Here is a 22,295-nt window from a genome sequence, read left to right as displayed (position 1 = left end):
CCAGAGTAGTTCCTTTCATTTACCTGACATCTCTACATTTCAGCTTTTTTTCTGATGATTTCAATAGTTTCTAGGACCCGGGCTTACACAGCTAGTTTTCACATAATGGTCTTCAGTATAAGTGTGTGCACTGTTACAAGTTCACAGTAAAATACAAATTTTACAAATAGAGGAGAGGAAAACAAAAGCACTAGTCAGCAGCATCCTTCAAAAAATCAGTCCACAATCAGTCATAAACTGACAAAGTCACTGTGAAAGTTGGACACGGCCGCAGTAATGGAGGCCAACGTTCAAAAACTGAAACTACACTTGTGGAAGGACCACGTCAACACATCTTGAATGTGACAGCATATCATCTGGTCTTCCATCTCCCATCACAAGGCTCCCAAAGTCTATGGAGTCTCTCCTATGGCAAGAGCAGAGGAGACTGGGTAGGGACCTAAACCAGGTATTTAAACTCCTCAAAGGCATCGATGAAGTAGATCCAGCAACCTTCTTTCAGCTTAAGGGTGAATCAAGTACTCGAGGACGCCAGTGCAAATTAAGGGGACGTACATTTAAGGCTGAAGCCAGAAAGCACTGCTTTACGCAAAGAGATTTGGGAGTCTGGAACAAACTACTGAGACCTGTAGTCGAAGCAGAAACCTTGACAACCTTTAAGAAAAATCTTGATGAGATATTGGGATGGCTTAGCTATTAGCTAAACAAATGGGCTTGATGGGCTCAATGATCTCCCCTTGTTTGTCAGACTTTTTATGTTCTTAAGAGAACAGCTAGGCAGTACAATGGCGGCACAGCGGGACACCAACAAGAGGAACAGAATAGAGTAACTGCTCTTAATTATTGTAACACTGACATTTTTGTGTAAATGACTAACAAACAGAAACGTAGCTAATCAGTAAGTCTAATTTAGAGTATGGCAGACTAAAGTGGTGAGTCTTCAGCCAGACATATTTTACAGAAGCAGGCAGATGATACTTCAGCTTTGAGGCTTTGTGACTAAAGAGTACGACCTCCCACCGTATTAATCCTTGTGAACTTTAGAAGACTGGCCTTTCGACCTTCCTCTCCCTTTAACCTCCGTCTCTCTTTCCGTCTCTTGTTCCTCTCTCTCCACCTTTTTTTATATCAGTCCATGGGTGTAGCGTCTCAATTACAATCCGTGGGAAGTTAATGAGGTGATTGGAACGTGCAACGCCATCAGCCCCAATCACCTTATCACAACATCCTAGGACTGCACAAATTTCCACGGAGTTAGAGCCGTACAATTTACTTATTTATTTAAAATTTGTGTACTGCAATAGACCTGTCTCATCACAGGGTGGCGGTATAACAAAATTGTATTCACTCCACTTAATCATATATACAGTATTAATTCTTATTCTTTTTAGTTTTTGCACAATCAATGCCTAATTAACACAAGATAATAAAGGAAAATGTAGCGGGGAAAGCTACAGATTAAAGTAAATGTACTACTCTTTCGGTTGAAAGTGAACAGCTTTATGAAAGTAACACTATCATAACTCATGAAATAGCTCAGATGACCCTCATTGATTATATTTATTTACTAGCAAAATACCCACGCTTCGCAGCGGAGAAGTAGTGTGTTAAAGAGGTTATGTAAACATATATATACATAAACATACTGTATATACATAAATATATACATATACACATCCACATATATATACATATATCAACATATATATACACATACATATATATATACACACACATGCAGACACATATACATATATATACATATACATATTTGTATATCTACATATATATACACATATATACATATATATACACATACATATTTGTATATCTACATATATATAAACATATATACATATATATACATATTTGTATATCTACATACATACACATATATCTATCTATCTATATATATATATATATATATATATATACACACACATATATATATACACATACTTATATATATATATATATATATATATATACACATACATATATATATATATATATATATATATATATATATATATATATATAGCTGATTACCCAGTGGATTCGCTCACTGAGTGCAAGAGAAAAAAATAAAATGTATGTATAAAATAAGTTTAATTGCCTAATTTATTTTTCCACAAATAAAGAGCACTTACAATAACATAGAAATCAATATAAACAACATTAACATCATTATCATTTGAGAATATGAAGTAATATATAAGAAGCACATTGCATATAAATATAAATTATTAAACATTAAAATGTTCTTCTATAAAACACTACCGTGGCTATTCGTTTGTCTGTCCAGGATTTTAAATCAGCTGTAGCTCGCAAACCGTTTCACCTATTGACTTGAAATTTGGTACACAGATACTACGTCACGTCTACTATTCGCTTTCCCACACATATGAACACATATATATATATATATATATATATATATATATACACACATACATATAGAGACACATACACATATATACATATACATACATAGTGCGTTGCAACACGGGCTGTGATTGTTACATGGGAGGGAGACGACAAATCACAGCTTCCCGCTTTCTAATCGGGCTTGTGATTGCTGCTTTGACGGATGTCCAGATCCCACAGTATTTCCCCTTAGGAGAGGCGTTAGGAAAGTGTAATTGAATAGCGGTGCTGCAAGTTATTACTCTTTTTATCTTTATTTTATGTTATTGTAGAATCAACTGAGAGCTGCGCGCACCAGTGCGTGCGTGGCGGATGCGTACGGCTGACGTTTTCATTGTCTACCACCTTCGCTAATCATTCTTGAGGCAGATTGAAGACTTAAGTGCCAGCTTAACTGAAAAATTAAAGAAAACATACTAAGTTTTAAAAAAAATCAGTTTTAACGGGAAAAGATGCCGACGAAAGAAGAGAAGCAGCGGGACGCTAGGGTCAAGAGCTGCTCATTAAGCAGCAAGCGCATCAACGTCTGAGCAAACGAATGTTAAACGTACAGAGAAAGAGGATAAATACTATGAATGGTCATGTCAAGTGTATTCACTTCACGTTATCGTGCAGTGCGCTGTTACTGGTATTTTGATAAAAGAATCTGAATAACATATAAGAAGCGTATAAATAATTAAACAGTAAAACATTAACATTTAAGAAGTAAAGATACATTGAGTACTACTGTAGTGCTTTCGGGTATAGTACATTTTTTGTTTGCCCATTACATGCATAAATGTATACATTTTTTGGTGTACCTACCCAAGAACACGCGACATGACCCGGCAGTTAAAAATTTATCGCTCCAGCAATTTTAACTCTGTTACAAAGTCATCTAATATGGTATTGCAAACGGCAGCGGGAGCGTTTCTATAAACTCAATTTAAAGTTACTGTTTACACCGTGCTTTGAAGATGCATAGTATGCGACACGTGTTTCGCCGTAATTGTGGGCTCATCAGGAGTACACAGTCACTGCACTCCCTTACGGGAATCGATCCTCGGACGTAGAGGCGAAGCCCCTAATGTTGTGCCACGGCGTGAGGTTCGTTCATTTGACAGCATGTAGATCGGGGTAATTACATTGCAGGCATTCGTAGTCTGATTCACAATCTGATTGTATGGGTGGTTACCTACCAGGTAACGCTTGTGGTTGGTGAGCAAGTCGGCTAACTTCTGCCACGGTGCCCTCTTTCAGTTGCGAGAAGCAGATCATACAATGGTTGAAATAGTTTAATATATATAGCAAAATCACCGCGCTTCGCAGGGGCGAATATGGTATTGCAAACGGCAGCGTTTCTATAAACTTAAAGTTACGGTTTATACCGTGCCTTGTTTCATATTCTTTTCCTACCTTATCAATTGTGTAATGTGTTTTTTGAACAGGTTTGATTTATGGAAGTGATCACTCCTGCTGCGTTCAGTCACTTCACGTGAGCCACTCTCTTGTGTGATGTTGCGATGTCCACGGGTTTATTTAATGTTAACTAAGACCCGGCAGTTAAAAGTTTCTCGCTACAGCAATTTTAACTCTGTTACAAAGTGATGCAAACTCTCGTTTATACCTCGTGTCTTCTCATTAAACTTGTATCTCGCGAATATGGCATTGCAAACGGCAGCGGGAGCGTTTCTATAAAGTTAAGGTTAGGGTTTACACCGTGCTTTTTTATACCTCGTGTGTTCTCATTAAAGTTGTATCTCGCGAATATGGTATTGCAAACGGCAGCGGGAGCGTTTATATAAAGTTAATTTAGACTTACGGTTTACACCGTGCTTTTTTATACCTCGTGTCTTATGAAGATGCTTGTATGCGTCACTCACTCGCTTCTTATTGTTTCGCTGCCTTGTCAATTGTGTAATGAATGTTTTCTTCTGCGCTCTTTGGGGCTCCTCCTTCTTTTCTACGTACTGAGTTCACAGTCAGTTCACGTGATTACGTGGGAGGCGTGATGACGCGACACGCAACTCAGTCTCCTACGGCCATCTTGCTGCCTACCATTACAGTATATGGACAAAAAAGAGGTTCCAGTTATGACCATTACGCGTATAATTTTGAAATGAAAACTGCCTAACTTTTGTAAGTAAGCTGTAAGGAATGAGCCTGCCAAATTTCAGCCTTCCACCTACACGGGAAGTTGGAGAATTAGTGATGAGTGAGTCAGTCAGTGAGTGAGTGAGTGAGTCAGTCAGTCAGTGAGGGCTTTGCCTTTTATTATTATAGATTATTTTCAGTTATTAAAATTGTTCTACATGCTCAACATTGTTGCAAAATACCAGGTGGCATACAACTCTTCCACTCAAAGACAGTTCAGTAGTGACCAAGCAATCATGTTTGTTGCCTTTTTAAATTTATAATTGAATGGCAAGTACAATTTTAATCATATTCCTCAATCTGGTGGAACTTGAGTCTAATCCAGACTCACTGCTGGAACGACATGACAGAATAAACAATCTGATAATATGCCATGTGTCGCGGAAGAATAAAAACATTCTTTTCAGGCGAGAATTTATATTGGGATGCCATCGTAAAATCCTTCAAGTGTTCACATGGAGATTTAATCATGCAGTGTTAATTTCAAGTGGGTCATAAGGCGCCCAACTCATTACTCTGCTGTATGAACTGTACGTCAGTATGTGTTGAGTAGGCAAAGCCTCCGATTGTCTGCTACTTTTAGCCCCAAAAAAATGTAGGCCAGAAGCAGAGTCCAATGAGAAAGATCTGGTCCTCAATGGCTGAAGGTTAGATTACTATTTTATTTTTCCAAAGCATTGCCCTGAACTTCAGATATAATAGCATGATACATTTTGAAAGTTGGCCAGTAGTGACTATAGAACGGGTCTTGAAATGGTGTTGGCTACAAAAGGCACAGTCAAAAAAACAACTGAGTTGTTGGTAATGTGGAAATTCAGGGCGATACCCAAAAAATTCTGAAGCCCACTTAATCTAAATCATGGTTTAAGGGGTCCGGTCATAAAGCGCACAGTGTGTGATTGTTTTTTTTAAAAAGTGCAGCTCAGGCTTGTGGGTGTGGGTGCATCCAGTAAGAAGTTGTACAACCACAGGATGTGCAATGGGAAATTTGAGGGATTGACTGCTCACGTACAAACGTGATTGGCTCAATCGTTAATCTTTAACACTACACAGGTCGTTCAGCAAAAGCACCTATACCAACAAAAGTACAAGAAGACTCAAGTAGAGAGACACCGAGGATAAAGAGCAAGAAATAAAGTGAGAGAAGAAAGAACTACGGTTGGTAGAGAATCAAGAAAGATGGATATGAAAGAACGAAAAGGAGGACTGACAGAGTGAACCGGTGTGGTTGACGGAAGACGTGGTTGGGGGTGGGTTGCTCCTGTTGAGCAGTGATGGAAAAGGAGATGACTGTGGACTTCAAAAATTATGCAACAGGTGGTGAGATGATAGAGCCGGGCATTGTATGGCCCAGCCGATACCAACCAAGATGGCTAGGACCAAAGCTGATTAATGGTTGACCATACTCACTAGTGTCTTGGCTCTGCTGTGAAAAAATGATGGTTAAGTGGGGGAAACGAGACAGAGAAATGTACTGAGCCTCGCAGGAGGATAGAGAAGAAAAGTAACCTGATTTTAACCCTCTGGTTTTATTCTGAATTTTATCATGGAATATATATATTTGGAATTACAATACAATATTTATCGAGATTTGGCTGGACTTTGCTATTTATTGGACAATGCCTGTCCAAGTTGATGTTTGTGTCCTCATCACACTTGCTCACCCTTGGTACATGACTATTGAAGTCCCAGGAAATGGAAGATGCCAAGGCGGAGGGCACCCAGGGCATCACAGGCCCACGGCTTATAACAGCAGTACAGGGCATTAGGCAGGAACCAGCACTACTTAAGGTGCCAGTCCGTAGCAGGGCCCATTTACACACACGTTCATAACAGCCAACTGAAATTTGCAAGTTAACATGACCAGAACATCTTTGAGGATGCAGAAGGAAACCCCGAGTACAAATATATACACACTATCATCGAAACAAAAAAACTTATTCAAATATACGTTTCAATATACTGTTTTTTTGGGATAAATAAAACTGGACTGGCATAGATCCACAAGGCAGGGAGAATGAAGTTGCACTCACCGTTCAGCACTGACATATTCCTCCAAAATGGGAGTGCATTGCACCTTTCCCACCCGTACTCCTCCATACTTAATGTCTTGATAGGTGAGGCCCAGATTCTCGCCAGTGATGGTAAGCTTGGTGCCGCCTTGCAGAGGCCCAGTTTCTGGTGACAGCTAAAACACAGAAATAAAGAAAGAGGTTTAGCGAGTTTACTATGTTCAGGAAGTTCAACATGGGCCGGTAGGTACACTGAGACAATAACCTCCTGCAGTAAGAAAAACTTAACAGAACAAGATGCAGATGACAGAAAGATATGGAAGAAGATGATCCGCTGGGGCAACCCCTAACGGGAGCAGCCGAAAGAAGAAGAAGAAGAAGAAGTAAGAAAAACATCAATGAGAAATGTATCAAATAAATAAATGGAAACAAATCTGACAGAGTGACTAAAAATTAAAAGTTACTGGGATGTATATTCTCTGGGGAAATGACTTGGAAGCACCAGCTGGAAAGCAGATTTGTAAATGCGACTTGGTTATCACACAACCACCTCAGCGACACCACAGCAGGATGACGCTCATTGACTCCGCTAGCTGGTGGACAAAATGGTTATCATTTTAATGCATTGTTGATCAAATCACCTCTAGTGAAATCAAGAAAAATGACCCGACTTCTAGAGAGAACAGCCCCACTACCCCCATCAGCCTTAATCTAAACTCATTACTTTCTCTCTGGCATTACTCCTATTCATTCAGCACCCATGCTGCAGCAGGATAATGTGATTTATTCTGTGGAATTATTTCTAATAAAGTAGACAGGTGCAGCATGACAAAACAAATATCGTGACTGATGCATGGCGTGAAGCAGGCCATGTAATAACAATAATGATGTAATTATATGTAATTTCAGGGCAGGGCTATTTATTTTATTCTGTCTCACTATGTTTTTATACTGAAAGGGGATATACCATCGAAAGGCTAAAAATCACAAAGTGTGTCTTAGGCTGCAATACATATTCATGGTCTAGGAGCAAAGCTTCACTGCGGACCTTTCAAAAGATTTCACAGGTGGGGCTCACGTAATGACTCCTGGCTCCAAGACAGTGTAAAGCATTGCAGGAGCCACACCAAATGTTACACTTCTGATATTTTGCTCCTTTCCAGTGAAATCTTTAGTAAAAGATCTAAAATATGAGGAGAAGACAAAGCAGTGGTTAGTGCATCTGTCTCACATCTCCAGGGTCCTGTGGCCTTTCTGTATAGAGTTCGCACATTCGTTTTCTTCTGTAGTTTTTTCCTCCGATATTCCAAAAATGTATGCATTTTTGAGCGTTGTGAATTTCCAGCATTTCTTCTGTGTTTTTCAAGCCTTTTAAAGTTGTTTTGCAAGGAAATATATAGTAGGCATCATTTCATTTTACAATTTTGTGAGTTATGAGGTTGAGTCTCCAGAATGTCTTGTATGATTTTAGTGCTTTTCCTGGCTTTCAGAGTACTGAAGAGTTCACCCTGTTCTACAGCAAAGGCAATCTTAGAGAACGATTCTGGAAAATCCTAGGATTACACATGGGTGTCGATGATCACGATATGTAATAGTGTCATTATGATATTTATGGAAGCTTATTCCCATGACTCAAAAAACAAATATATATATATATATATATATATATATATATATATATATATACACCAATCATTGAGCAGCGATTGCCTTCTCTTGTCCGTGCAACGCATGCAACAGTCGTCTAGTGACAGCTAGAATACATTAAGCACGTACCTAGCATGTCACCAAGTGAAAAGAAATGAACAGACGCTATATTCATAATCATTTAATCCTGCATGTGCTGAAGAAAAGTAAATTTAATCCGACCAGTTTAGGGTCACAGAGAGCCAGTGATTATGGCAGCAGCAGTGGGTGTTCATTTATTTGGTATGTTGTCACAAGAACGACAAATAGACATCATTAAGGTTTGGGGCTGCCACCCGTATAATGTGCCTTGGATGCAAAAAGGTAGTTAAAGATTGTTAGTTGTTCACAAGACTGAGTCCAAAACAGAGCTGCGGTATTGAATCAAGATGGCGGCTTTAAAGGCCAGTGTAGGAAGTGATGTCATTAGGGCCTAGGGTTGCCAGATTAGAAAATTAGAAATATGGTAAACTTTTAAAATCTCTCTCTATATTACTATATATATAAATTTATACATGCCCCCTACATGTTAACTTTAACATTAGCGTTAACATTATTCAAAGTTATTGTCTGTCTGTATACCTGCATTGTTATCACTCTTTAATTTAATATTTTCTTTATCAGTATACTGCTTCTGGAGTATGTGAATTTCCCCTTGGGATTAATTAAAGTATCTATCTATCTATCTATCTATCTATCTATCTATCTATCTATCTATCTATCTATCTATCTATCTATCTATCTATCTATCTATCTATCTATCTATCTATCTATCTATCTATCTATCTATCTATCCACCCAGACCAATATATTATATAAAAGTAGAGACATAAGTTAAAAAGCAAGGATTTTAATGGGTTATGAGGAAAACAGAAGTAAAATTATTTGAAAATTATTTAATACAAACTAAAAAAATTCTGCAAAAGTGAAATCATTTAAAAATATTTATTTAATACAGACAACAGAGAAATATTATTATTATTTAATACAGGCAGTTAGGAAAAAAGTGGGCTGTGGCAAGTAGTAACAACACACTTTGTTGACGCCGTATGTTGCAATGCTGATACAGAACTGCACAGCAGCGCGGCTGGAGAGCAAAATGGTAAGAGTGTCGCTGTCCTCAGCCAACCACAGCAACTGAACAAGTTGCAAACAGGCAGCAAACACTCATTTCCTCGTTACATTTGGGTTATTTTCATCAAGAGAACCTGAGTAAAGAAAGCATAATTACTTATAAAGTTACAACTAAGTACCATGTGAAGGTAGTAAAAATATATTTTTATTACAAAATTTGAAAATGAACTAAATACGGGATATTTGGGTGTCCCTGAAAGGTCAGTATGGGACTGGGGACAAAATTATCAAATATGGGACATGTCCCGTATATAAGGGACGTCAGACAACCCTATCAGAAGCCAGAAGCGGAAGCGACGTCGTCAGAGGTGGGACCGGAAGTGATGTCATTAGGGCCGGGACAGGAAGTGACATAATTGAAGGCACCAACACCGGAAGTGCTGTTATCAAAGGCACCAGAACTCTGCAGGATTTCCTGAGAATGGTCTGCAAGGGATCGTGAAAGACAGTTAGTGTATCCTGCCGCCCCCTGGTGGGACGTGGAATTGCCATTATTCAAACCCTTTAGTTGACTCCTACTTGTACGTGTGTGACAATGTCTATTTTGAAACAATGTGATCTGGTGGAGCAGCAGTCAATGTTCATACCTGGCGCTCGTGTTGGGGATGGAAAGAGGAGATGAATGTTATATACATGACAGCACATGAAGGACTAAACATATGTTCTTAATTGAGAAGGACTGCTGATGAGTTTCCAGTATTCTGTGCTAAAAGTGGTTGTCATCCACAGTTATAAACACTCACTAATACCAATCGAACCAGAAATGTATGGGCAGAACATGCAAACCCCGTACAGTTGGTGTTGTGAGGCAGGAAGGCCAGCTCTACACTCTGCTTATCTTAAAACATCTGTAGTAAACTTATTAAATCTATTTGTATACCTATAATGTGTTCAGTTCTTGTCACTTGATTGCAAGCTACACATGTACTTAATCTCTGTCAGTAGTCGTCACTAGACAACTGTGCACGGCCACACTAATGGTTTTTTGTTTGTTTCGATGAGCTGCTTCATTCCTACAAAAAAAATGCTGCAAAACTGCTCTTTGTTTCTTTTAGCAGCATTTTACAAGTATTAAAATTTATTTCAGTGGAATAAGGGTTTGACTAAAACCACTCGAAAACTGACGCAAGCAGGAGTTTTCTAAACCACTTTCTGCTAAAGCACTTAGATGTGAACAGTGTCGTTGAAAACAATGTCAAATAACTTCATTAGCAGTTTAGGAGCATTCGGGTCTAACGTTAAAATGCTCGAAAAACAGTGAGGTGTGAATGGGCCCTTAAATGAGACCTCCATGCTGGCCTCAAATGTTTGTTGGGTACACAACAGACTGGATTGGTCCCTGCTTTAACCTCAGTGTTACTGGGACAGGATCCAGCCACTGTTCTTCTACTTCTTCTTCTTCTTCTTTCAGTTGCTCTTGTTAGAGGTTGCCACAGTGGATCATCTTTTTCCATATCTTCCTGTCTTCCTTCTTCAGCCAACAGTAGCCCAATTTCTGCCAGCTCCCGGTTGGCTAACAGTACTTGTGATGGCCGTTGTTAACCTGAGCTTTGACTGATCTGGTATGGAAATTTGAATTTGATCTGGCAAAATTTTACACTGGATGCCCTTCCTGACGTAACCCTCCACATTTATCTGGGCTTGGGACTGACGCAAAGAAACACACTGGTTTGTGTTACTGGTACAGGCTCCAGCCACCGCTCCTCAGATGGATTACGTGGATTTCAAAATGGATGGATGGATGGTCATTTCTGTTTATTATAACAATACAGCACAGAGCAGCACCTTCTAACCCAGGGGTGTCAAACTCCAGGCTTGGTGGGCCGCAGTGGCAGCAGGTTTTCATTCAAACCCTTTTCCTAATCAGTGAGCAGTTTTCACTGCTAATTAACTCCATTTCCATTCATTTTAATAGCTCTGTTTTAAAGAATTCAGTCCTATGAATTGATTTGTTTCTTCTTTAAATGGTAACCAAACAGAAATGAGATGTGAAACAAGCCAACAGATGTCCAGCTAAACGGGAACCTCAAACTCCAGCCAGTTTCACTCCAACCGGTTTCTTAATGAGAAGCCAATTCTTGCTGGTAACTAAACCCGTTATTTGATTCCACAGCTTGTTGCTGCTCTCATTTTGCCACAGAAGACATTTCCAAACTATTGATTTTCTGTTTTTTCTAAGAACTTTGTCAAAATGTTCTGGCCACCTGAAAGATCAGCCTTACTGAGACCTTCACCTTACTTGATTTTCAGATTAGCTATCCCCTGTGGCTCCGCAAACATAGTAGTGAAACAAGACAAATTTAAACATCAATTAAAAAATTTTAAAAAGTGTAATTCTGGCCAAGCGGAAGGTAGGTATGCTGCATCGTCAAACGTTGGCCCTGTATCTGATTGTATTCAGCTCTGACGGGAGAGCGACCCCATGTGGGGAGAAAAGCACGTGGCTGTGATATCTCTGCCAATGAGCAGGTACCCTCTAAAACACACATAGCTCTGATCTCTCAAAAACATCAAATGTTACTCCTTAACAATCTCTAGATGATAATGTCTGCTGAACAAACAGGTATCGCTAGCAAAGCGGAGGCAACGAACGAAACAACACGTGGCGAGAGGGAGAGCGACTTGAAATGGAGGCTAGCGATTGAATGAGGAGGGCCCGCCTGGCTCCCTACTCCTGTGGTCCTGCCTCCCCCTCCCCCCACCCTTGGCCCTCTGCGTGTCTGTCGGATTCGTGCAAATAAATCGGTACTGCAAGCAAACTGTAATACTTACTGCGATGAGAGAAGCTGCAAAATCAACCAGAATGTTAGTAAATTATAGAAAAAAATTCGATCTAAATCTGTTAAGTAGCTCTCTCGTGACAAACAGACAGACAGTCTTTGGATTTTATATATAATTATAGATATTGTGTGATGGGCACAGGTGAACTGATAATGTGGCTGCTTGTTGCTTGTCTCATTATTGTTGGTCTGCTAATTAAGGAAAAAGAAACAACTAAGATGCCTGAGTTGACTTAATTAAAACTAAGGCAAAAGAATTTAATTAGTAGCAAAAACAGTCACTAATTAAAATGATGGTTGGAATGAAAACCTGCAGCCAATGCAGCTCACCAGGACTGGAGTTTGACACCCCTGTTCTAACCATTCCCTGCATTCTTTGGCATATATCTTGAGGTTTGTTCCAGTCTCAGGATAACCTGAGGTCCGTGGATGGGGTTTCAGGTGGTCCGTGAGGGTCAGATAAAAATGAACATTTATATTCACTATACAGCCTGGTACTGTTGATTTAGAGTAGATGTAGTAATAGTAATGGTAGTAGAAAACATAGCAGTAGTAGTAGTAGATCTGTTTTAATTTGCACTTGGGGATTGTATTTCATAATTATAATGAGTGGCCATTACTTTTTGCATAAAATTAGGGTTTAGATTAACTTTAAAGTTTAGTAATACTTTGTGTATGTCATATATGAATGAGACAATCAAATCTCGGTAAAAAAAGTTCATTATATTCACTGCATGCAAAATTGAGTTTATGTGAATATTTTTGGGGAAGGGAGTCCCCATAGCTTTCATGAGATTCTTAAAGGGGTCCATGACTCAAAAATGGTTAATAATCACTGCTCTAAAAGGTGTTCCCTTTGACACTACAAATGAGATGTCTCTTTGCCATGGGATTTCACGTATTTATTTGTTCAGTCGCCTTTTCCTGTATCATCCACCATGCGAGACATTTGCCATTTCGATGGCATGTTTCACAGACCCATCATTAGCTACCAGTTCTTTAAAGATATAACAAAGACAAGCTCTCAATTCTCTGACTTCATCCAGACGTATAACATCCCGCAGGCTAGCATATTAACTTGATTTGTGCATGCAAGTAGCACGCATTCGAGGCTCTTGTGGATAATAATTTACTTCTTAGAGAAAGAAAGGCGACATATCTAACAGATAATGTTAAATAAGACAGAGTTTTTCAGCAGAGCCACTTATGCTTGACTAATTAGGAGATCATTCCGAATCAGCCATTGCAGACAGTAATTCTTAATTATCTGGGTGGGTTGATGTAGGGGTGGGGTGGGATATCCAGTATGCCCACACATTGGGTAATGGTACACATGTAAATAAAGGATGACTATGTCTGGGCTTTGTGTTGCTGCTGGGCCTTATTGTTGTCATAAGGGAATCATTTGTGCGAGTAAGTAAGCTGCTCATCTAATGCACCCAATTCTTTAGTTTCCCATTGAAAAGTACAAGACAGTTTTTCTTTTCTTTTCCAAGACTATTTTGTTTATGACTGCATTAAATTGGTGAAATCCACAGGACCAAATTTACTCTCTGCAGACTGAAGCTGCAGATGATATCTGAAGATGCAAAGGGCCAGATGCACATGTCATTGTGCTCCTCTTACAATCCTAACCTGCAGCTGGTCTATGGAAATTGCCCACTTACTGCACCTCTCTTCAGAATGTTCCCAGAAAGTAATTGGTTGGAAAATAAATAGAGTGAATGGAGAGTAATACATTTCCAGGTTTACATCGGAGTGATCTTGTGCGTTTCTGGATGACAGTAATAACATTTCCTCTGTTAGCCAACTTACAGGTTAGCAGGTTCAAACTCCACATGCCTACCAATCTTGGTCCAGCTTATACAGTCAAACTAGAGAAGCCAATCGTGAAAGTGTCAGGCTTTCTAACATAGGGCACTGCCTCAAAATTATATAATGGACAGCAAACTGGGCCCTAAACTGCAAGGATGCCAGGTCAAGTCTCTCCTCTGACCAAAAACTTAAACTGCATTCACTTCTGTGGTAAAATATATTGAATGCAAAATATACAATATGCAAACAGTTGTATGGTGGGTTAAGTGACAAGTCAGACTTAAATATGTATCTTCGGGAAGTTGGAGTAAACCAAAGTATCTTAAACATGAGCACAGTGCAAGAGCCAGCCTTGAATGGGGTGCCTGTTTATCCTGGGGGCACATGTTTTTCTTTTATTTTATTGATTCTATTAAAATCAAATAACATTCCATATAAATAAATAAAGTTTTACAAAAACAGGTTTGAAACAAATCAACCCCCACCCCTGAGAAAGAGAGCTAGGCCAGCAGAGTAAAACTTTAAACTAGTAATAATAAGTAAATAGATAACAAGGAAGGGAGAGAATCCGCTTCCTCAATTTAAATGCTTATTCTAAAATGTTATTGATCAGATCATGCCAGGTTTTGAAAAAGTTTTATACAGATCCTCTAAGTAAGAATTTGATCTTTTCCAGTTTCAAATAGTATATAACATCAGTTACCCACTGACTTAGAATAGGAGAGTTAGGATTGTTCCAGTTCCAGATAAGCCTGCATGCCAATAATGTAGTAAAGGCCATTACAGTTTGTTTGTCCACTTTAAGCCCACCAAACACAGCTGTTAGTGGGTTAGGAGGGATTGTGACTCCAAGGCTGTCTGAAAGGCAATTTAAAGATTTTGGTCCAGAATGATGTTAATTTGGTGCAGGCCCAAAACATGTGACCCAGTGAGGCTGGAGCTCGATTGCAACGTTTACAGATTGGATTTTGCCCTGGAAACATTTTGGACAATTTTAAGCGAGACAGATGTATGGGGGCACACGTTTACATTCAGTTCAAGCAGGCCAATTTAGAGCTGTTATTTAAACTAAAATGCATGACTTTTGGAAGAAGGAGGAAACCAAAGACCTTCTAGAAAACTCATAAGATAAGGTGGGAACATGCAAAATTAAGCACAAGGCAGGCACTAACTCTAAATAGGACCCCAGTTTCAGTATGAGGGTATCTACTCATGCTCACTAATGCCAATTGACCATTAATATGCTTCTTTGGGAAGAGGAAACAAGCCAGAGAACCTGGAGAAAACTCACTGAAATAAATGGGCACCATGAAGAGCTGTCAAAAGACAGGAACTGACAACAAAAATGATGCCAGGACATCATGACACTTACTAATAGCAAATTGGCATAGAGTTGCCAATCAACTGATAACATTCATACCTTTGGAAAGATGGAGGAAACCAAAGAATCGGGTCACATAAACAAACGGAGAGCATACACACCTCGACACAATGCAGAAACCAACGTTTAACGAGAAACTAGTTCATCACAGAACCACACATGCATACTTATTAGTACCAGGCAAAATTTAAGTTGCCACTCAATTTGTAAAATGTAATTTTTTTTGTATAGATTAAAGAAATCAGAATATTAAAGACAACCTGTATGGCCACAGAGTTCATATAAATGGATCAGGAATCTAAGTCTGATTCTTTGACGTGCTGTTAAGTGAAAATGTCATTTCAAAAGATGGCTGCTGTAGCTCTCCATCTGCAATTAAAGAAGTGCATAAGTAGAAAAAAATTTTATTCAGAAATGCTCTGTGTGTGAATAATAGTGTAATCCGTTAGGCTGCCGTGCTTAGAGGTGTGTGTCTGTCTAGTAACTGGTAGCTCTGTTTTGTGAGCAATGGAATAAACAATGATCCCCATCCTCTGTTGTGAGCTGTGTTAATGAATTTAGATCCTGCAATGTGATCATTTTCTTTTAAAACATTATGGGATCAAGAGCATAAAAAGATTAATTAACAGAGGTGTTGGAACCTGCAAAGCATTGCTGCCTTTCACACCTCTGCTTGTACCAGAATCCCAGTTTACAGGGTCACATCCTTTGCCCTTTGAATGCCCAGGATAATAGGGCAGCAATGAGGAACATCTCCCTGCTTCTGGTTTGGAATTTGGTATCCCAAATCCTAGAGCCCTTATTCTTTCCTTCGCAGCCATAGCCAGATACCTCTTTTCCTTGCTTCCTCTACAAGATCCTTCAGCACCTTTTTTAGCTGGGATCAGGTAATCCTAATGTCCTTCAGGCAGCATTCTGTTGAAAACCCAGGTAGCCACAACCCAGGTACCCTACTTCAACTGACCAGGTTGACTTTCCAACCCTTCCCTCCACACTCTACCACTAGCTTGGCATACCGCTCTTTCTTCCTTTCGCGGACGTCCAAGATGCCTTCATCCCAGGGAACTCTCAGTTCAACCAGCAAGACAAGCTTCTCAGTTACTGACCACACAATGATGTCAGGTCTCACAGAAGTGGTGGTGATCACCCTCATTGCTTGTCTAGGTCTGCTCTCATAGCCCAATTGTTCCCTGGGGCCCAGACTGACATTATATCCTGCGCTGGGCGAGGCTGCACATCTCCACCTGCTGTTATAAGCTGGATGTGCTTTTGTTAACATTGGGACTCTTTGCTTAAGCTCTCATATTCTCTTGCTTAAAACCAAGTCATATCGTAATCTGTAACAGCCCTGGGCCAAGTCGACCTTACAGCCCCTCGGGATGTGATGCAGGTTTGCCTGAGCTGTGTCACATCGGTAACACTTCTCTTCCAAGCCAAACCACCAAGGCGCATTGGCTGCGCTTAGGAGGGTGTCATACACTGCCTGGTCAAAAAAAATAGTCGCCACCTGGATTTAACTAAGCAAATAGGTACGAGCCTCCTATTGGATAATTACTGCATGGGCGATTATCTTTCAGCTGGCAACAAGTTATTTAACCCCAACTGGTGCAATGAGTTGCTTCTCATTTCTTAAACAACAATGTCGAAAGACACATCTCGTGGTCGTGGAAAAGATGTTAGTCTGTTTGAGAAGGGTCAAATCATTGGCATGCATCAAGCAGAGAAAACATCTAAGGAGATTGCAGAAACTACTAAAATTGGGTTAAGAACTGTCCAACACATTATTAAAAACTGGAAGGATAGTGGGGACCCATCGTCTTCGAGGAAGAAATGTGGCTGGAAAAAAATCCTGAATGATCGTGATCGGCAATCACTTAAACGTTTGGTGAAATCAAATCGAAGAAAAACAACAGTAGAACTCAGGTCTATGTTTAATAGTGAAAGTAAGAGCATTTCCACATGCACAATGCGACGGGAACTCAAGGGATTGGGACTGAACAGCTGTGTAGCCGTAAGGCACGGGCATATTCCAAGATGACAATGCCAGGATTCATCGGGCTCAAATTGTGAAAGAGTGGTTCAGGGAGCATGAGACATCATTTTCACACATGGATTGGCCACCACGGAGTCCAGACCTTAACCCCATTGAGAATCTTTGGGATGTGCTGGAGAAGGCTTTGCGCAGTGGTTAGACTCTACCATCATCAATGCAAGATCTTGGTGAAAAATTAATGCAACACTGGATGGAACTAAATCTTGTGACATTGCAGAAGCTTATCGAAACAATGCCACAGCAAATGCGTGCCGTAATCAAAGCTAAAGGCGGTCCAACGAAATATTAGAGTGTGTGACCTTTTTTTTTTGGTGGCGACTTTTTTTTTGGCCAGGCAGTGTACATGACCCTGATTATGAAGCTCAGTCTTGTCTGAGGGATATTGCAAAGATCGACCCCTATCCCACAATTCTTAGGATAACATCCTCCTGGTTGTCCAACGAGCCTGCTGACAGATCGTTTGTATAACATTCAGAGCAATGCGTATTGCTGTGATAGCTTTCAGGTAGTTCAGTCTCTACTCATATATCCTCTTTTTGTTAATAACCGTTCTAAATCTTTGACTATTTTAACCTATTCTCAGATGACCTAACAGTGAGGTGCATTAAAAGGCAGCTGACAGCTACAGGATACAGAGAAGGGAGATAGGCGAGGATCGAGGGGTGCTAATCTATTTCAGCACTCAACAATGATTTTTTACTTTTCTTAGAAAAATGAAATACACAGGGGTAGGAGTGAGAGGTGTTAGACTGAGAGCAGGAACAAGCCATCCAATTAGTGACTTTAAAGGGTGAAATTGCCTTCTAATTAAGAAACTGGTAGAACAAAACAGAACAAAAAAAAAAAAAAAAGACCCCAGACTGAGACCAAAAATATCCAAAAGAAAGTCACTTTCTCACTGGATGAGCGAATTGAAATCCGCTTCAGCCAAGGGAAGCTTGCTTAGCTTTAATGGCCTGCTAGCTGGATAGCTCACATCTAAACAAGACTCTTGGGAAGCTGGGGCTGGCATTAAAGCCAATAGACCAGGATGATAATTGCAGTGTCAAAAACAACCTTGACTTAATTGGTTTCATAGGGGTATTTTCAAACATAACATAGCATCCCTGCAGAGAGCGAAACGTATAAACAAGTAAAGCATTTATTGATTACAGAGTTTTGCAATTTAGATCCCACTTAAAAACAGTCAATCGAGGGACAGCGTGAGGTTTCTCTAGGTGACCACTCCATCATGGGTCTGAATCCTAGCTGCTGCTTACTGAGACAGGGGATTTCCTTTCAGCATTGTGGGGGTAAAGAGATAGGGGGTTACAGAAGTTAGCTCAGTGTCACGCAGATGCAATGTGCATCACTTCCAGCAGAGGCCCTCGCTTTCCCACTTCCTCCCACACCTTGAAAATAGAATGGGGGGCACAAAGATGAATATTTGATGCCGGCCCTCCTTTAGGAAAAAGCATACTAGACTCTGCTGCTTTCTCTGGAGGTTTCTACTATACAATCACCTGAATGGCTTCATATTCTAAAGCATTTGCTGGCTCAGTCCTCTGTCTGAACGTTCCCCTGTTATTTATCTCACACTTAAAATAGGTTGACTATTTATGGGGAGCATCTAGCAGGGAGTGAGAAAGGCCGTGGAGTGGTGCTCTGTGTTAAAAATGCTATATAAAATAGAGATCAGTCATATGGGTAATGTGTCTTGCAGCCTTAGCTTAATTTCAAAATTTAAAACTTGGCAGTCTTGGAGGAATAGTGGTTAGAGCTGCTCTTTCAGAGCCAGGCTGGTGCTTGTATGAGGTTCATAAATTGCTCATCTGTTCCTTCTCAGTTTAACCAGTTTAGCGTCATGGTAAGTTGGTTCCTACCGAAAAACTGTGGCACAAACCAGAGACCAGTCTAGTCCATCACAGGGCACACTCTCAAGTGAGAAAACACACATACAGTATTAAGAAGCATTTTACATTTACAGTACATACTAACCAAACTACACTTTCTGTGGGATGTTTAAAAAACAGTGGAGAAATGGTAGGAAATGTGACACACGGATGGAGCGAGAGGAGCAAACTCTGCACAGGCAGTGACGGGACATGGGATTTGGACCCCGAAGTGTGTAGCCATGAATCAGCAGTGCTAATCTCCTGTACCACCAAGCCATATGCCACATTTCCTACAGTACATTGATTTACTCTGACCTCCTTCAAAATTGTCACGATTATTATTATGATTATACTGTATATATCAAGCTGTACCTTTTATCAAATGTGATTTATGGAACATGTTTCATCAGTTTAGAGATTTTTTTTTTTACTGTTCAAGCACTGGCAGGCTGCACAGTCAGTTACAGGCAGCAACTAAAACCCAGCCTTTTAAATCTCATCGTCTTATTTCACTACACCTCACACTCTGGGTTTGAGCATAAACGCTCTTTTAATTATGAACTCTTAAATTGTGATGTGAGCAATGTGTGCTTCTATGATGGAATGGCATCCCATGCAAGCTGGGATCCAGTCTTGTGATCCATATTGCTGAGGCTAGATTTGCCCCCCATATGACACAATTTAAAATAATAAAAACAAAATGTAAAATGGATAAATCAATGGCCGAAAGGGGGAATGAGTCAGACCTGTTAAACAATACTGTCTGCTAAAGTTCAAGTTAATTATCTGCGAGGTGTGAAAGGTTCATCCATTTATTTCATAACCCATTTACCCAGGTCAGGGTTGTAGTAGGGATGGAGCAATTCCTAACCTCATTGGGTACAAGGTGGAACTCAACCGTGGATGAGGCACCATTGCAGGGCACACTCGAGCTTACATGCAAACTCACTCTGCAAATGTGTTTGGAACTTCTCAAAGTTTAAAAAAAAAATATATATATATATAGTGCAAGCACAAGGGGGTGCCACTGAGCCCCAAAACACAGACACAATATCACCCAACACAATTCTGAGTTCAAATAAAAGATTTATATTCGCAACCAACACTTTTCTATACAAGCACCAGCCACAATACACAAATACAAAATACTCTCCTTCCACCTCCGTTTTTGAACTGGACCTGGGAATTGTTTCCAGTGTTACTCCCAAGTCATCTGGAGCACTTCTGGGTCATGTGAAAATCAGGTCAGTCCTCCCCAGGCAGTGCCCTGTATCAGTACCCAAAGACCCTTACAGAGATGCATTTCTGAACTCCAAATCCCATACCATCCTGTAAATGTCGTTATTGGGATCAGCACTGAGAAACACTGCCTCCTGTTGTGAGTGGGAATGAACTGCTCCTGGCATGTACAATCGCCCAGTCCTTCCATTATGGCCAAGCAGAAAGTAGGTACGCTCCAACGTGTAACGTTGGCACTGTATCTGATCGTGTTCAGCTCTGATGAAAGAGCGTCCCCCACGTGGGGAGAAAAGCACATGGCTGTGATATCTCTGGCAATCAGCAACTACCCTCTAAAACTCACGTAGCTCTGATCTCTCTCTCTCAAAAACATCAAACGTTACTCCTTAACAATCTGTAGATGATAATGTCTGTTGAACAAGCAGGTATCGCTACCTAAGTGGAGGCAAGGTACACTCCAACATGTGGTGAGAGGTAGACCAACTCCAACAGAGGCTGGTGTGTGAGTGAGGAGGGCCCCACCCCCTTCCCCTCATCCCACAGCCGCTCTCTCAGATTCAAGCGAATAAATCGCTGCCACAAGTGAACTATGATACTTAGCACAATGACAGCAGTCACAAAATCAACTGGAATGTTCAAGAAAATTATAGAAAAAAATCCGATCTAAATTCGTTAAGTAGTTCTCTCGTGAAAAGCAAATAGACAGACGGACAGACATTGGATTTTTATATTTACTTATATATATATATATTTACATATATCATGCTTGGGTCACAGATTTGCACAGAAACACAGGAGGTTGTAGAGAGACAGGAACGTTATTCAAACACTGCAAACAAACATTTGTCTCTTTCAAAAGTTTAAACATGCTCCTTGACAAGACACAGATGACAGTTCTGTCTCACAGTTAATAGAATGCAAACATATCTTCCTCTTCAAAGGAGTGCGCGTCAGGAGCAGGGAATGTCAGAGAGAAAGAGAGAGAAAAGCAATCAATCAAAAACCGATAGGTGCTGTTCAGGCTTTTAAGTATGCTCCTCTATAAAACAACCTGCCGCTTCAAGAAACCATAATTGTCGAGTTTATAGCGAGGCACATTCCATAAGATAAGTAAGGCATCCCCAGACAAAAAAGGGGTGACGATAACAGCCCAGTTTTGTTTGTCCCATCCCATCAAAGTCGCCACATGCTCAAAAGCTAAAAGAAACATCTCTGGGTCATCGGAAGGACCCATTTTCGTCAGCACATCCTGAGAATTAGCAGGAGGAGCAGGAACCGGATCATCCTCTGGGTCAGGAGGAAGTGGGACATTTTGAGCGATTTGAAACAACTCCTCAGCATTCATCTGTGCAACCACTCCTGGTACCACTTGTCACGCTTTGGTCACAGATTTGCATAGAAACAAAGGAGGTTGTAGAGACAAGAACTTTATTCAAACACTGCAAACGAACATTTCTATATATTATATATATACACACACACACATACACCAGGGAGCTTTGCCCCCTACTCGTTTCGCTCGCCCACCCCACAACCCCGACCTCCGGGGGCATGCTTTATGCTAGCCTCTTCGCGTTTCTGCCGCTCAAGTTGGGAGGGGGGGGGGGGGGGGCGCTAAGGACGGATCAGCTGCTGCTAACTGCTACCAAGCTGCTTGATCTGCATGTCGCACTCGCGTTGATCATTTAAAAGCCTGTACAGCAGCTGTCCTTTTGTCTTACTTCCTTGTCACCCAGTACGTTAAAGTGTCTTCGAGAAATT

The 22,295-nt window shown here is 40.4% G+C and overlaps 1 protein-coding gene across 2 annotated transcripts in view; it reads right to left on the bottom strand.

Annotated features, from left to right (window-relative positions):
• The window catches only part of LOC114668853 (plexin-A1-like), a 727,343-nt gene that overhangs the window by 155,933 nt on the left and 549,115 nt on the right, over positions 1 to 22,295 (bottom strand). For both annotated transcript variants that reach the window (XM_051921286.1, XM_051921287.1), the window contains exon 13: positions 6,594 to 6,748. In XM_051921286.1, coding sequence (XP_051777246.1) covers positions 6,594 to 6,748 — 155 coding nt within the window. The remainder of the gene's footprint in view (positions 1 to 6,593; positions 6,749 to 22,295) is intronic.

Source organism: Erpetoichthys calabaricus, chromosome 18, assembly GCF_900747795.2.
Source record: "Erpetoichthys calabaricus chromosome 18, fErpCal1.3, whole genome shotgun sequence".
Taxonomy (NCBI): domain Eukaryota; kingdom Metazoa; phylum Chordata; class Cladistia; order Polypteriformes; family Polypteridae; genus Erpetoichthys; species Erpetoichthys calabaricus.
Note: the sequence above shows the minus strand (reverse complement) of the source record. Positions and strands in the feature narration are given on the sequence as shown.